The 12,916-nt window shown below is 41.3% G+C and overlaps 1 protein-coding gene across 1 annotated transcript; it reads right to left on the bottom strand.

Moving 5' to 3' along the window:
* On the bottom strand, positions 1-6,048 carry LOC120484854 (uncharacterized). The gene is made up of 2 exons (XM_089130571.1): positions 5,994-6,048; positions 1-5,468 (listed from the first exon to the last, which is right to left on the bottom strand). The coding sequence occupies exon 2, from the start codon at positions 5,178-5,180 to the stop codon at positions 912-914; it is 4,269 nt and encodes a 1,422-aa protein (XP_088986697.1). The 5' UTR covers positions 5,181-5,468; positions 5,994-6,048; the 3' UTR covers positions 1-911.
* Between the last annotated feature and the right edge of the window lie 6,868 nt (positions 6,049-12,916).

Here is a 12,916-nt window from a genome sequence, read left to right as displayed (position 1 = left end):
CGATAGGAGGATTGGAAAAAGTGGACTGTATAAGGTGATGGTTCAGATCTAACTTTCCTCAATGGGGTGTCGGTCAGAACACACTGGAATCAGATCAGTTCCATGCAAATGAGGTTTATTTGTTAACAGTCTTTGGGCTGTACACAACACAGCAATACACAGGCTTTACTTATCACTGGTATTTGTGCGTACGTGTGTGTACGTGTGTGGTCTACAAAGGAAAAATAAAGATATATATATTAACAATATGTCTTGAGTATTATTACACAAACATAATTTCCATAAACAGATACATATTTCTCAAATAAAGCAATTCTCAAGTGAAAGCTAGAGTAAGATAAAGGAATAAACACATACTCAATGATATTATTATACAACACCGCCACTTAGCGGTCAGAAATGGCATAACATTCAAAACCGAAACCAAATCTGAGGTAATTTAAACGAACGTCAGATAATCATAAAGATCACGTCCTTAAACTCGAAATATAAAGAGTTTCATACACTAATGTAAACGATCACACATACATATGCACAATCAAACACTGGGTGCCATCTCAATACTATAAATTACAAGTAATATCAAACATAAACGGCACATTTCCGAGCCCTTAACCTCACGCGATTAACGGATTCATCCCTCTTAAACATGCATCACTTTATGAGAGTAAGACATCAAGGCTTTACAGCTCCTTAGCAAGTATTGATAACCAAACTAGGTGAACAGTCAACTTACATTTATTCATTGACGCACTTTGCACACACAGTCTTGCTTGTACAGTCCCGCTCGTACAGATGATGACTGAAAGTAAGTTGCGCATGCGCACATGACTCGGCCTTTCTAACACAGCCGCCCCCAAATTTGGTTACAAATTTGCTCCATTAAAAGGCCGACACTATATGGACTACCATTAGTCACTAGTGTGGCTTTCATCCCCTTCATCTCGGATCTCTGGAAGAACAATCAGTCGAGAGATGGGTCTTGTATAGACTTTGTCCTTAATCTGCACCTCGACCGTTCGAACTCGACTATCAACCCCAGGAAAGACATTAGATACTCTTCCAATCTGCCAGAATGAACGGGGTAACTGAGAGTCAACAAGCATGACGACTGTCCCTGGTTTGATGTTTACTGATGGATTCTGCCACTTTCCTCTGGCCTGCATGTCAGGTAAGTAATGTTTTATGAAGGCCGTCCAGAATCTGTCAGACAATACTTGTGAATGCCTCCATCTCCGTCTTCCTAGGAGCTCAGATACTGGATAGATGACTTGGGGTAGGGACCCATCTGGCCGCCCCATTAGAAAGCAATTTGGGGTAATCGGATCTGCATCAGCAATGTCCGCTGAAACGTAACCAAGAGGTTTCGAGTTGAGGATGGCCTCAATCTCTATGAGGACAGTTCGAAGCACTTCTTCAGTTACTGATTCTGAGCCCAGGGTAGTGTAAAGTGCGGCCTTTACGGAACGAATCTCGCGTTCCCACACCCCTCCAAAGTGTGGGGCAGCTGGAGGATTGAAATGAAAGCTGATTTGTTGCTTCGCTAGCTGCTGCTGTAGATCACCACTGAGCTGACTGAAGGCTTCTTTAAGTTCTCTCTCACCGCCTCGAAAGTTGGTGCCTTGGTCTGAATATAGCTCTGCAGGTTTCCCACGGCGACCTATAAACCGACGTAGAGCCATGAGAAAGGCATCACTATCCATAGATGTCAGTACCTCAAGGTGCACTGCCCGGGTGGTCAAGCACTTAAATAAAAGTCCCCACCGCTTCTCCGTCCGACGACCTATCTTGACCAGAAGAGGCCCAAAGCAGTCGATTCCTGTTGAATGAAAAGCAGGCTTGAACAACCGAAGTCGTGGTGGAGGGAGATCAACCATTTTCTGGGAGGCTGGCTTCGACCTCCATTTGCAGCATTCGAGACATGTTCGCTGGTACTTTCTCACGGCTTCTCGCCCTTTCAGTATCCACACCTTTCGTCGAAGCTCTGCAAACACTCGTTCTGGCCCAGGATGGCAAAGGCGAGCATCACAATCCTTTATGATTAACTGAGTGTTAGGGTGACTGGGATCCAATACTATAGGGTGTACTGTGTTTGGGTCTAGTCCTTCCACCCGTCGTAGTCGTCCTCCAACTCGTATCAGATCATTGGTTTCGTCGTACTCTGGGGATAGACAAAGTAAACGGCTGCTAGAATGAACAGGTTTCCCGCTCTTCAACAGCTGGTAGTCTTCAGCAAAACTGTCCATTTGGACCTGTCTCAGCGTGGTCCGTTCTGCCTTTTGATAATCGCTAGCTGAAGGGGAGCCACTCTTTCCTGCCGCCCCATGCAACTCCTGTACTACAGCTTCGACCAAGTCTTTCCAGCTACTAAACTTGCTACCATCTGCTGTCGGTGGTGCTGAGTTGATCACGCCACAGAAGGCACTTCGCTTTAATTCCGTAGTGTCATCGAGCAAAAAGCTGTGCATATCTGGTGGTGTTGGCCAAGTATTCTGCTGTTGGAGGAGGAATTTTGGTCCTTGGGTCCACCGATTGGGTTCAGCAAGGTCCTTTAGGCTCTTACCACAGGTAAGATCATCCGCAGGGTTGAGAGACAGGAAAAGGCATTGCTGTGGCTGCAATTTGGTCTCCAAGATCTTGGCTGGTCCCTGCAGTGTCCATCCTAGCCTTGTCTTTATAGCAGCCGGACCACCAGGTGGACCAATTCGGACAGGTGCAATCGGTGTGATCAGGTGGGTGTTATCGGCTCCGATGAGAAGTAAAGGACTCACTTTTTCAAAGGCTTGCAGGGGGAGACCTTTAAGATGCTTGTACTTCTCCAACAAACTGACAGGATAAGAGTAATCGGCCAGACCAAGACGTTTCGCAGTGAATGCTGCATTGATCTTAAAGATCTTCTGTGGTTGAGTGGCAGGAGATATGTGGAAGGTAACCGTGGTACCACTGATGGTCTGCACATCTTGGCGGATGGTCCGCAAGGCTATGTTTTCGGCTTGACCTTGTATACCGAGCTCATGGGCGGCATCAGGAAGAAGAATAGTGCGCTCGGACCCGTCATCCATGACAGCATAGGTGTCGAGTGTCTTGTCTCCATAGCGCAGCAAGACCCTGATGACCTTTAGGAGAACACGCCTGCAGTCAGTGGGTCTGTCCAAGTACAGTGTCTCAGTGGTTGAACTAACAAGGCAGGAACCTTCTCTGGGACTCTTTGTGTTGACCTCATGCAAGATTTGTAAGTGCTTCCCTTTGCAGATGCTACAAGGCTTTTTGAGTGTGCACTGGGCTGCTTGGTGTGCACGACCACAGCGCCAACAACGATGATTGGTCTGGATCCATTCAATCATTTTCTGCTTATCGAAGGACTTAAAGGTGGGACATTGACTGAGATAATGATCCTCGTTATCGCAGTATGGACAAAAGGCTCTCGGTGGAACTTTAGGTTTCTCCACTTTTACTTGCTTAACCTGGCCTGGTGCTGAGAGGACCTTTGTGGCCGTATCATCTGCTCCATGAAGAATGGTGGCTGAACGTACAGTGGGTTTGGTTTCTCGCCGGCGTTCTGGTCTCTGGCTCTTGTAACTGATCTGTGTTTCACTGCTTTGGCACCAGGCCTCATACTGAAGCCACTCAGAAAATTCACGAAGGTTATACACAGAGCCAGGACGATGGTACATTTGTCTTCGGAATCCTGATCTCATTTCAGCCGGTAACTTACTCAACAGTCTCTCTACATGCGACCCGCATCGAAGTTCAGCTTCACCTTCATCTCCAAGAGTCTCCAACATACCAACAAGAGCCCTAATGTGCAGAGCAAAATTATCGAAGGCCTCATTATCTCCTCGTCGGATATCTGGTGAATCCATCACTTTGGCGATCTTCTTGAGTGCCAACTTGTGTGGCTGACCAAACCTTTCATTCAGAGTAGCCATGGTGTCTGAGTAGGGAAATGGTGAATTGAGGTAGGAATCTGCCACCAAACGAGCTTCCTCTAGCTTCAGATGGTCCAACAGGATTTGGTACCGGAACAGTTCTGTGGCATCCGGTGGTAGAAGGTTCTCAAGGGCTATCTTTAACCGATTAAACTCGCTGGGGTCTTTATTGTAGAAGTTGGGTATGGTTGGCACTGGACCTCGATAAGTGGTTTCTTGCCTTGCAGGATTCACATTAGAGGAATAAGGAGCTCTATGTGCTGACTCTGGCCCAGAGGCTTGTGGGAACTGATAATGCACCTGTGGTTTGGGATAATCCAAGGTCTCTCTAGGGGACTCGTATAATGTTCTTGAATGCCAGTGAGGGACAGGAGTATCCTCATAAAGACCAGGCATTGACTGAGCCATTCTCTGATAATGAGGATAATTGGATCTATGTGAATGCTGCCAGGGAGAGGAATTATGGTTAGCACGTTCACCACACAGGACTGAATCAATCTGTGGTCTAGTGGGTGCGGCAGCCAGGATCTGATCTTTCATAATCTGAAGTTCACCCATCATTGTTCCCAGAAGGTTTAGCATGCTAGGTTCACTTTGAGGCTCTACAGCCCTGTTCTTTCCTGGTTTGGGCAGGTTGGGATAGCTAGTCTTCTGGTTCAAACTGAGTAAAGGGCCACCTTTGGTAGCAGGACACGGGTGTTGTAACCCCTGAGATGTTGCTGTGGTGTAGGCCGTCTGGCAACGCTTACCATAGGTAGGTGGGAGCAAAGATGTAGTCACCATGGAGTGTGGATGGTAGGATGCCGTTCCAGGATGTGGGAGGAGTCTATCCTGTACAGGGAAAGATGTACTTGGTAACGGCGTGGACTGATGTTCTTCCCATGGCCGATGATATGGAGAAGTCTGAGGGCTATTAATTGACTGCACTGGAGCGTAGGTGGCGCTAGGCTGTTGCAGTCCCATGTTATCCATTCTTTGGATAAAAGGATCCCTTTCCTCAGCTATAGGCGACCATTCATCGACTGTGTCCCATGGATCTTGACTTATGGGACTCGTACCTCTGGTAGAAGGTGAAGAGATGTTCACTGCTGCATCTCCAAGCCACTGTGTATGCTGTGTTGTGTGAGGCGATACCAGCTGACTGCCTGCTCTACGATGTACAGTTGTAAGATCATAATCTTTGAGGTAAGCAGGAGGATGAACTAGACGTTTTGGTCTTACAATCTGTGCATGTGCTTCTTCAGGATGCATATTGACTGATCAATTGATACTGATACTGATTCTTTGTCCATGAGAAATGCCAGCTCCGGCTCGAAGGACCATTTGTTCGATAGGAGGATTGGAAAAAGTGGACTGTATAAGGTGATGGTTCAGATCTAACTTTCCTCAATGGGGTGTCGGTCAGAACACACTGGAATCAGATCAGTTCCATGCAAATGAGGTTTATTTGTTAACAGTCTTTGGGCTGTACACAACACAGCAATACACAGGCTTTACTTATCACTGGTATTTGTGCGTACGTGTGTGTACGTGTGTGGTCTACAAAGGAAAAATAAAGATATATATATTAACAATATGTCTTGAGTATTATTACACAAACATAATTTCCATAAACAGATACATATTTCTCAAATAAAGCAATTCTCAAGTGAAAGCTAGAGTAAGATAAAGGAATAAACACATACTCAATGATATTATTATACAACACCGCCACTTAGCGGTCAGAAATGGCATAACATTCAAAACCGAAACCAAATCTGAGGTAATTTAAACGAACGTCAGATAATCATAAAGATCACGTCCTTAAACTCGAAATATAAAGAGTTTCATACACTAATGTAAACGATCACACATACATATGCACAATCAAACACTGGGTGCCATCTCAATACTATAAATTACAAGTAATATCAAACATAAACGGCACATTTCCGAGCCCTTAACCTCACGCGATTAACGGATTCATCCCTCTTAAACATGCATCACTTTATGAGAGTAAGACATCAAGGCTTTACAGCTCCTTAGCAAGTATTGATAACCAAACTAGGTGAACAGTCAACTTACATTTATTCATTGACGCACTTTGCACACACAGTCTTGCTTGTACAGTCCCGCTCGTACAGATGATGACTGAAAGTAAGTTGCGCATGCGCACATGACTCGGCCTTTCTAACAGTCAATAATAAATCAGGTATATATTAATATATTTTCTTAAATACATTTTGAATAATAAAAATAAACTAAAAATGTATTATTTTTTTTTATCAAACTTGCCTGGGCGGGCCAGTGAGTAACGTGGGCGGGCCAGTACCGCCCTGGCCCAATACTGGCTACGCGCCTGGTTTGACCCAAACATGGGTTGAAACAGCCCAGCATTTTTTAGAGTGACAGTCAAGTCACCTTCATTTGTATAGCGCTTTTAACAATATAGATTGTTTTACAGTGATAGGAAATTACAGAGTAACAGAGATTTTTCTGGCTTTACAGCAGCTCTAGAATAAAGTTACTGTCCAGCTAAAGTTAGTTTTGATTGATTCACTTCTGTCACAACTCGCAACGATTATTAGTTATCAACTTAGGGGGCGCTAACGCGACACCGTTCTAACACAAAACAGTGTCTGGTGGCTCGAGAACGCAAATCATGAAATAGGTTCCAAGGTGCAGGCCTTGAAAAATTTATAATACAGAATATTTTATTGTTTATGCGTAGCCACGTGATCCAGAATTATCCCGACAACGCTTATCAACGAGAGACCAGGGCTGCGTTGTCGCCGTGTCCAGGCGCAGGTCCTTCATCAGATCCAGATACGGCCTGGATCCAGAAGACTGCTGTAAACCGCAGGATAAACAAAGAGACTGATATATCAGTGTAGACGCCATCCTTCTTGTGATGTAACAAGTACATCAGGATTTTTGGGAAGTGTTCCTGGTTCTCTTCTTCTGATCTGTGAATAATGGATTGCAGAGAAGCAGCTTTAAAGGAGTAGTTCATTTAAAAAAAACAAAAAACTTTTGCTTATAATTTACTCACCCGCATGTCATCCAAGATGTCCATGTCATTCTTTCTTCAGTCAAAAAGAAATTAAGGTTTTTGATGAAAACATTCCAGGATTTTTCAAAATGAACGAATCTTTTCCCGAGTCAACTCGATCATTTCGTTCGTTGAATGAACCAAATGACACGAGAAAAGATTTGTTCATTTTGATGAACGAGTTCGAACAGGAGAGTCACGAACGCGCATCACAGAACAGAGCAAGGCGACCATTAGAGCTTATAAAACTTAAACTTTGTTGTTATGTTTTTAAATAAGTGATCGTTTCGCTTGATACGACCCTTATTCATCGTCTGGTGTCATTTAAAGCCCTTTGAACAGTTTGCAGTTTACACTTAAACCGTCTTTTGGACCTTGAACCGTTTGGTTTCCATTGAAGTCCATTATATGGAGAAAAATCCTGGAATGTTTTCATCAAAAACCTTAATTTCTTTTCGACTGAAGAAAGAAAGACATGGACATCTTGGATGACATGGGGGTGACTAAATTATCAGCAAAAGTTTTTTTTAAAAGTGAACTACTCCTTTAAGAAGATCAAATATCCTGATATTTCATATGACATTTGACAAGATAGTTCTGAATGAACCCATCCATCAACCACAGAACACACAAGCAACCAGAACATTCTAGCAACCTGCAAATCCATCGTGACTCTGAGTTTTGCTCAGGCAAACCGCATTCACATTTTCTTCAGAAAATCTGTACTGGCTCTCCATTACAGGTCTGTATCTCTTTTCAGTGGCTTATTTTTCTGTTTAATGGTTATTTTTGGCCTTTACCGAGATATGATACTTTAGAAAACTGACAGGAAGTGAATTGAGAGAGAGGAAGATAGGATCGGGAAAGTTACTCGAGGAGGAACTTAAGCCAAACTGAGTTTTCTTGTTCTCTCACAGAACAATGCTCTTTTCCCTGATAACAAACAAACAAAATATTTCTCTATTATTTCACACCTGTGTTTGTGTGTGTGTGTGGGGGAGGGGGCCCTCTGTAAAAGGTGTGAGTACTTCTGTTATGCTTTCATTCACAGCTCTCTCTCTCTCCACACACAGAGCGAGAAAGAGAGAGAGCTGAGAATGAAAGCTCTACTCACACCTTTCACGGATGACTTCAGTCCTTTATTTGACACCTGAAACTCGGGTTGTGGTTGTACCTTTAGTCTCAGTGGTTTAATAAAGAATGATGACACAAAGAATTATGCAACTTTGCGCAAGGCAGAGTAAAATCATCATTACATCAGTTTCCTTCCTGTGGGATTTCTTGTCTGATTAAAACGAAACACATGCAATTGGGACTCGCCCCATTCTTTAAGTTGTCAAGATGATTGGCATTCATCCGGAATGATTTCACTATTGCAGTTCACAGCTTATTCAGATTCCTCTCACCTTCCTTTCTGAACAGATTTTCATCATTTCCTTAAGTTTTCAAATTCTTCACATTTCTATTAATACATTCACAAGCTCTGTGGTGTGTTGTATCGGTTCACACGAGTCGCTTCATGTGTCCAGTAACAGTTCCCTGAATACCATTCCATCAGCATGAAGCTATATTCTCGTCCTTCTCCTTAAGTGGCCATCTTCAGACCTCAGAGTCATTTCAATAATGCCACACATGCATCTGAACATACCGTGATGTGCAAGTAATCAATCTATTCTAAGAAATAATAGACAATCAAAATTACTTGTTATAACCTCATAAATTTTGTATGGAAGTCCATTTCCGAAATTATGACATAGAAGTCAGAAATCTGAGATAAAAAGATTATGACGTTAAAAAGTCATAATTATGTGATTAATTATTGAAATAATGACATCATAATTAGAAACATTTATCTCATAATTATGAGGGTTTTAAGTCATAATTTTGAATTTTCATCTCATAATTATGACTGGGTTGCTATGACTGTGATTTGAACCCAAAACCTTTGTTTCGGCATCAGGATGCCCTACTGTTTAACCTATACCAGAATGCTGAAATAATGGATTTGGATTTGTGAATGACCATTATGTGATTGTTATGTTAACAAACCCATTCCTGTGCTTATATTCAAACTGTGCTTCATATTCACAAGCAAAAAAATAGCACAAATGACTAACATGATGAACTATTCTGTCTACAAAAATATAATAATGTTTGTGCCACACATTTAATAAGATTACAGTACTCTGATTAACAGTTTTGGGGACAGTTACTTTTAAAATGAATGTTGTTGTGTTACTCCCTAAAAGAAGAAACTAATTGAATTATTTTCTTTGTAAAGTAATGTAAAGTAACGGATTTTGTTTGCTTTGTGTTACTTTTTCTCACCTGGTTTGGGCTCGCTTAAAGGGATACTCCACCGTTTTTTTTTTCATATTAAACTATGTTATTCCCTTAACTAAGACGAGTTGATACATAAATCTCTCGTCTCAGTGCACTCAATCACTCTTTGATCCGACCAATTTGAAATGATTCGAGCTTTGTGACATGGTGCATTATCCTGCTGGAAGTAGCCATCAGAGGATGGGTACATGGTGGCCATAAAGGGATGGACATGGTCAGAAACAATGCTCAGGTAGGCTGTGGCATTTAAACGATGACCAATTGGCACTAAGGGGCCTAAAGTGTGCCAAGAAAACATCCCCCACACCATTACACCACCACCACCAGCCTGCACAGTGGTAACAAGGCATGATGGATCCATGTTCTCATTCTGTTTACGCCAAATTCTGACTCTACCATCTGAATGTCTCAACAGAAATCGAGACTCATCAGACCAGGCAACATTTTGTCCAATTTTGGTGAGCTCTTGCAAACTGTAGCCTCTTTTTCCTATTTGTAGTGGAGATGAGTGGTACCCGGTGGGGTCTTCTGCTGTTGTAGCCCATCCGCCTCAAGGTTGTGTGTGTTGTGGCTTCACAAAAGCTTCGCTGAATACCTCGGTTGTAACGAGTGGTTATTTCAGTCAAAGTTGCTCTTCTATCAGCTTGAATCAGTCGGCCCATTCTCCTCTGACCTCTCGCATAAACAAGGCATTTTCGCCCACAGGACTGCCGCATACTGGATGTTTTTCCCTTTTCACACCATTCTTTGTAAACCCTAGAAATGGTTGTGCGTGAAAATACCAGTAACTGAGCAGATTGTGAAATACTCAGACCGGCCCGTCTGGCACCAACAACCATGCCACACTCAAAATTGCTTAAATCACCTTTCTTTCCCATTCTGACATTCAGTCTGGAGTTCAGGAGATTGTCTTGACCAGGAAGTTAAGGGAATAACAGTTTAAAATGGAAAAATGGTGGAGCATCCCTATTTTTGATGTGAAAGGGCCTTTACATTTTCCAAAATGGAAAATGCAAATGTAAAAGGAAACACAAAATCACACCTGAACAAACCTTCAACCTGCGCTGCCATTTGGACTGCAGAAGAATAAGACAGAGAAGAAAAGTTAACGTAATATTCTGAGTTTGCATTTTTTTTTTTTTTGCATTTTGAGGAATAGTGAATCTGTTTTTGTGCAAGCGGGATGAGTAAATGCATTCTCACGTCACGTTAATGTAGTCTAGATCAAGAATAAGCATCATGTTCACACACAGCGCCTCTGCACTTACCACTTCTCTCAACATGGGGACAAGAAAGCTGTCAGTCAGAAAGAAGATCCAACGTCCGAGTCTGTGTTGTGCTGAGCATCTTCTGGGTTTCCTCATGGCGCTCCGGTTGAATCCAATAAGTCAATTGGGGACACCATACATTGTATGTGCATGAGCCCTGTAGGGATAAAGCGGTTTGGATAATGGATATGAATGAGATTTCAAGCTATTTTATTTTAAAAACAACAACTCTTCAACATTTGTGGTAAAGAACATTATTTATTTGGCCTGAGTTTGTTTATGCACTCTAAAGTGTCTCTACACTCTCTCCAGGTCGCACTGAGGTCGGATCGGACAAACAGGAAATGGCACTTTGGCACAAATCTGAAGCCAAACACGTGCATTTAATTCAACGCAGGAACACCCTGGCCTTTCTACAGGCAGTGTGTGTCTTTGTGTGAGCATTCAGGTGCTTTGATCAAGCCCCAACAGGCTGAACACACCTTGAGAGGTATTCTCCTTTTTTCTTCTAAGAATTTTTTTTTTTTTTTTTTGGTCAAACTATGACTTAGCTCTCCGGTTTCATAGGCAGGATTCATGCATCTTACTCACGGCTCTGGAATGTCAGCTCAGAGAGAGAGAGAGAGAGAGAGAGAGAGAGAGAGAGAGAGAGAGAGAGAGAGAGAGAGAGCGCAGGGATGAAAGAACAAGGAAAGCCAGGAGGTTTGCGTGAGCAGGGAGAGTGTGTTTGGTCTGAGGGGGAGTCAAATATAAACCCATATCGTGTATTTGAATTTGTGGCTGTGGAAAGTTAGTGGTTTATTATGTGGACTATAGAGGAAGTGTATCGGGGAATATCCCACAAGGCTTCCTCGTGGGCTGCTGGCCACAACCTCCGACGGTCACATGCTTGATTGACTGATATTACATGCTCAGAGTTTGTTTTTCCCAGTCCATAATATATAAGGCCTATAGATTTTCATAGTTTAGTCTTGAAGTCATGCAAAGATTGTAAGAAGCAACTTTGAAATAATAAAACATTCAAATTAATTTTCCAGACAATGCAGAGTGCATGCATTTTGCAATATATTGGTTAAGAGTAGTGACAGCCAAATACATAATGGACAAAATCAGAGAATCAAACGCATTTTGTATGATAATACACTGTAAAAATGTTAGGAAAAAGTATTACAAATATTGTAAATACAAATTGTATTAAAAAAACATGTTACCTTGCCATATAAAATCTAACATACAGTATTAAATGTAATTTCTATTAAATTAAATAGTTTTTAGTGCAGTGTATATACAGTATATTTACAGTATATACACTGCACAGCCCTCAAAAAAATTTCTGTTTGGAATATATATATATATATATATATATACAGTATATATGTGCATGTGTATATATAGATACATACATATATACACACATATACTGTATATAGTGTCATTTAAATAATATGATATGATGCCTGAAAAAAAAACCAGTTCTGGCACCACATGCAGCTGCCAATTATTATTATGTTTTACAATACAAATATAAAAATAACAGTGCAAATGTTTTTTCACAGAGTACCACATTTACTATTTGAATATACCTAGTCTTGGAATTTTTTCAGAAATGATTGTAATAGTAATGCTGATGGAAAAACTGACTGAACAATGTTTCTTCGATTCTGTTGACCTCATTTTGCATGACTATTAATGATCTGGTCATTTCCCCTCATTTGATTTGTATCCAAATAAAGGAAGGATGACAAAACATGGTATTTCCTCTTAAAACTCACTGATTATGTAATCTTTTAGAATGTGCCAGTGCCACGTTTTGTTAAAAATACATTCTGAAAATGTAACATAGTTGTTACTTTAAGGAGCTACAATATTTAAATTGCCCCGTTAGATTACATTCAATAACCTAATGAAGCTAGAGTAAGTCATATTATAATAATTTGATGAAACACATCTGAATATGCTCATGTAATCAAAGTGAAGAACAACACAAAACATTATTGTGATGATTGTAACTTTATTCATTATATGGTACCTCATACATTTCCATCTTTATACTGCCCATAAATGATCTTATATTCATAGTGTTAATATTACAACGACTTTAATAATAAACTCAAAATTGTAAAGTAGTTCTGTTCTAATATTTCAATCAAATCATTTTTTTAAAGAGCCATATCAGCATAAGTGTTCATGCATTAATACGTGCAATGTGTGTCATGTAAATCATATTACTGGTTGTATTGTTCAGAAGTGGCACAGAGAAATAACTGTATTTTGAACCAAGTTTGTGAGACCACAGCTCATCAGAACTAATAATATTACAAAAAGACAATGGAAAAAGTAAAGAA

This window comes from Pimephales promelas, chromosome 4 (assembly GCF_988280905.1).
Source record: "Pimephales promelas chromosome 4, fPimPro1.hap1.1, whole genome shotgun sequence".
Classification (NCBI taxonomy): domain Eukaryota; kingdom Metazoa; phylum Chordata; class Actinopteri; order Cypriniformes; family Leuciscidae; genus Pimephales; species Pimephales promelas.
The sequence above is the reverse complement of the archived record's forward strand: the minus strand, read 5'-3'. Positions and strand labels throughout refer to the sequence as shown.

Excerpts from the sequence above, each read along its gene's own strand:
- LOC120484854 (XM_089130571.1), bottom strand. The coding sequence starts at position 5,180 with ATGCATCCTGAAGAAGCACATGCACAGATTGTAAGACCAAAACGTCTA.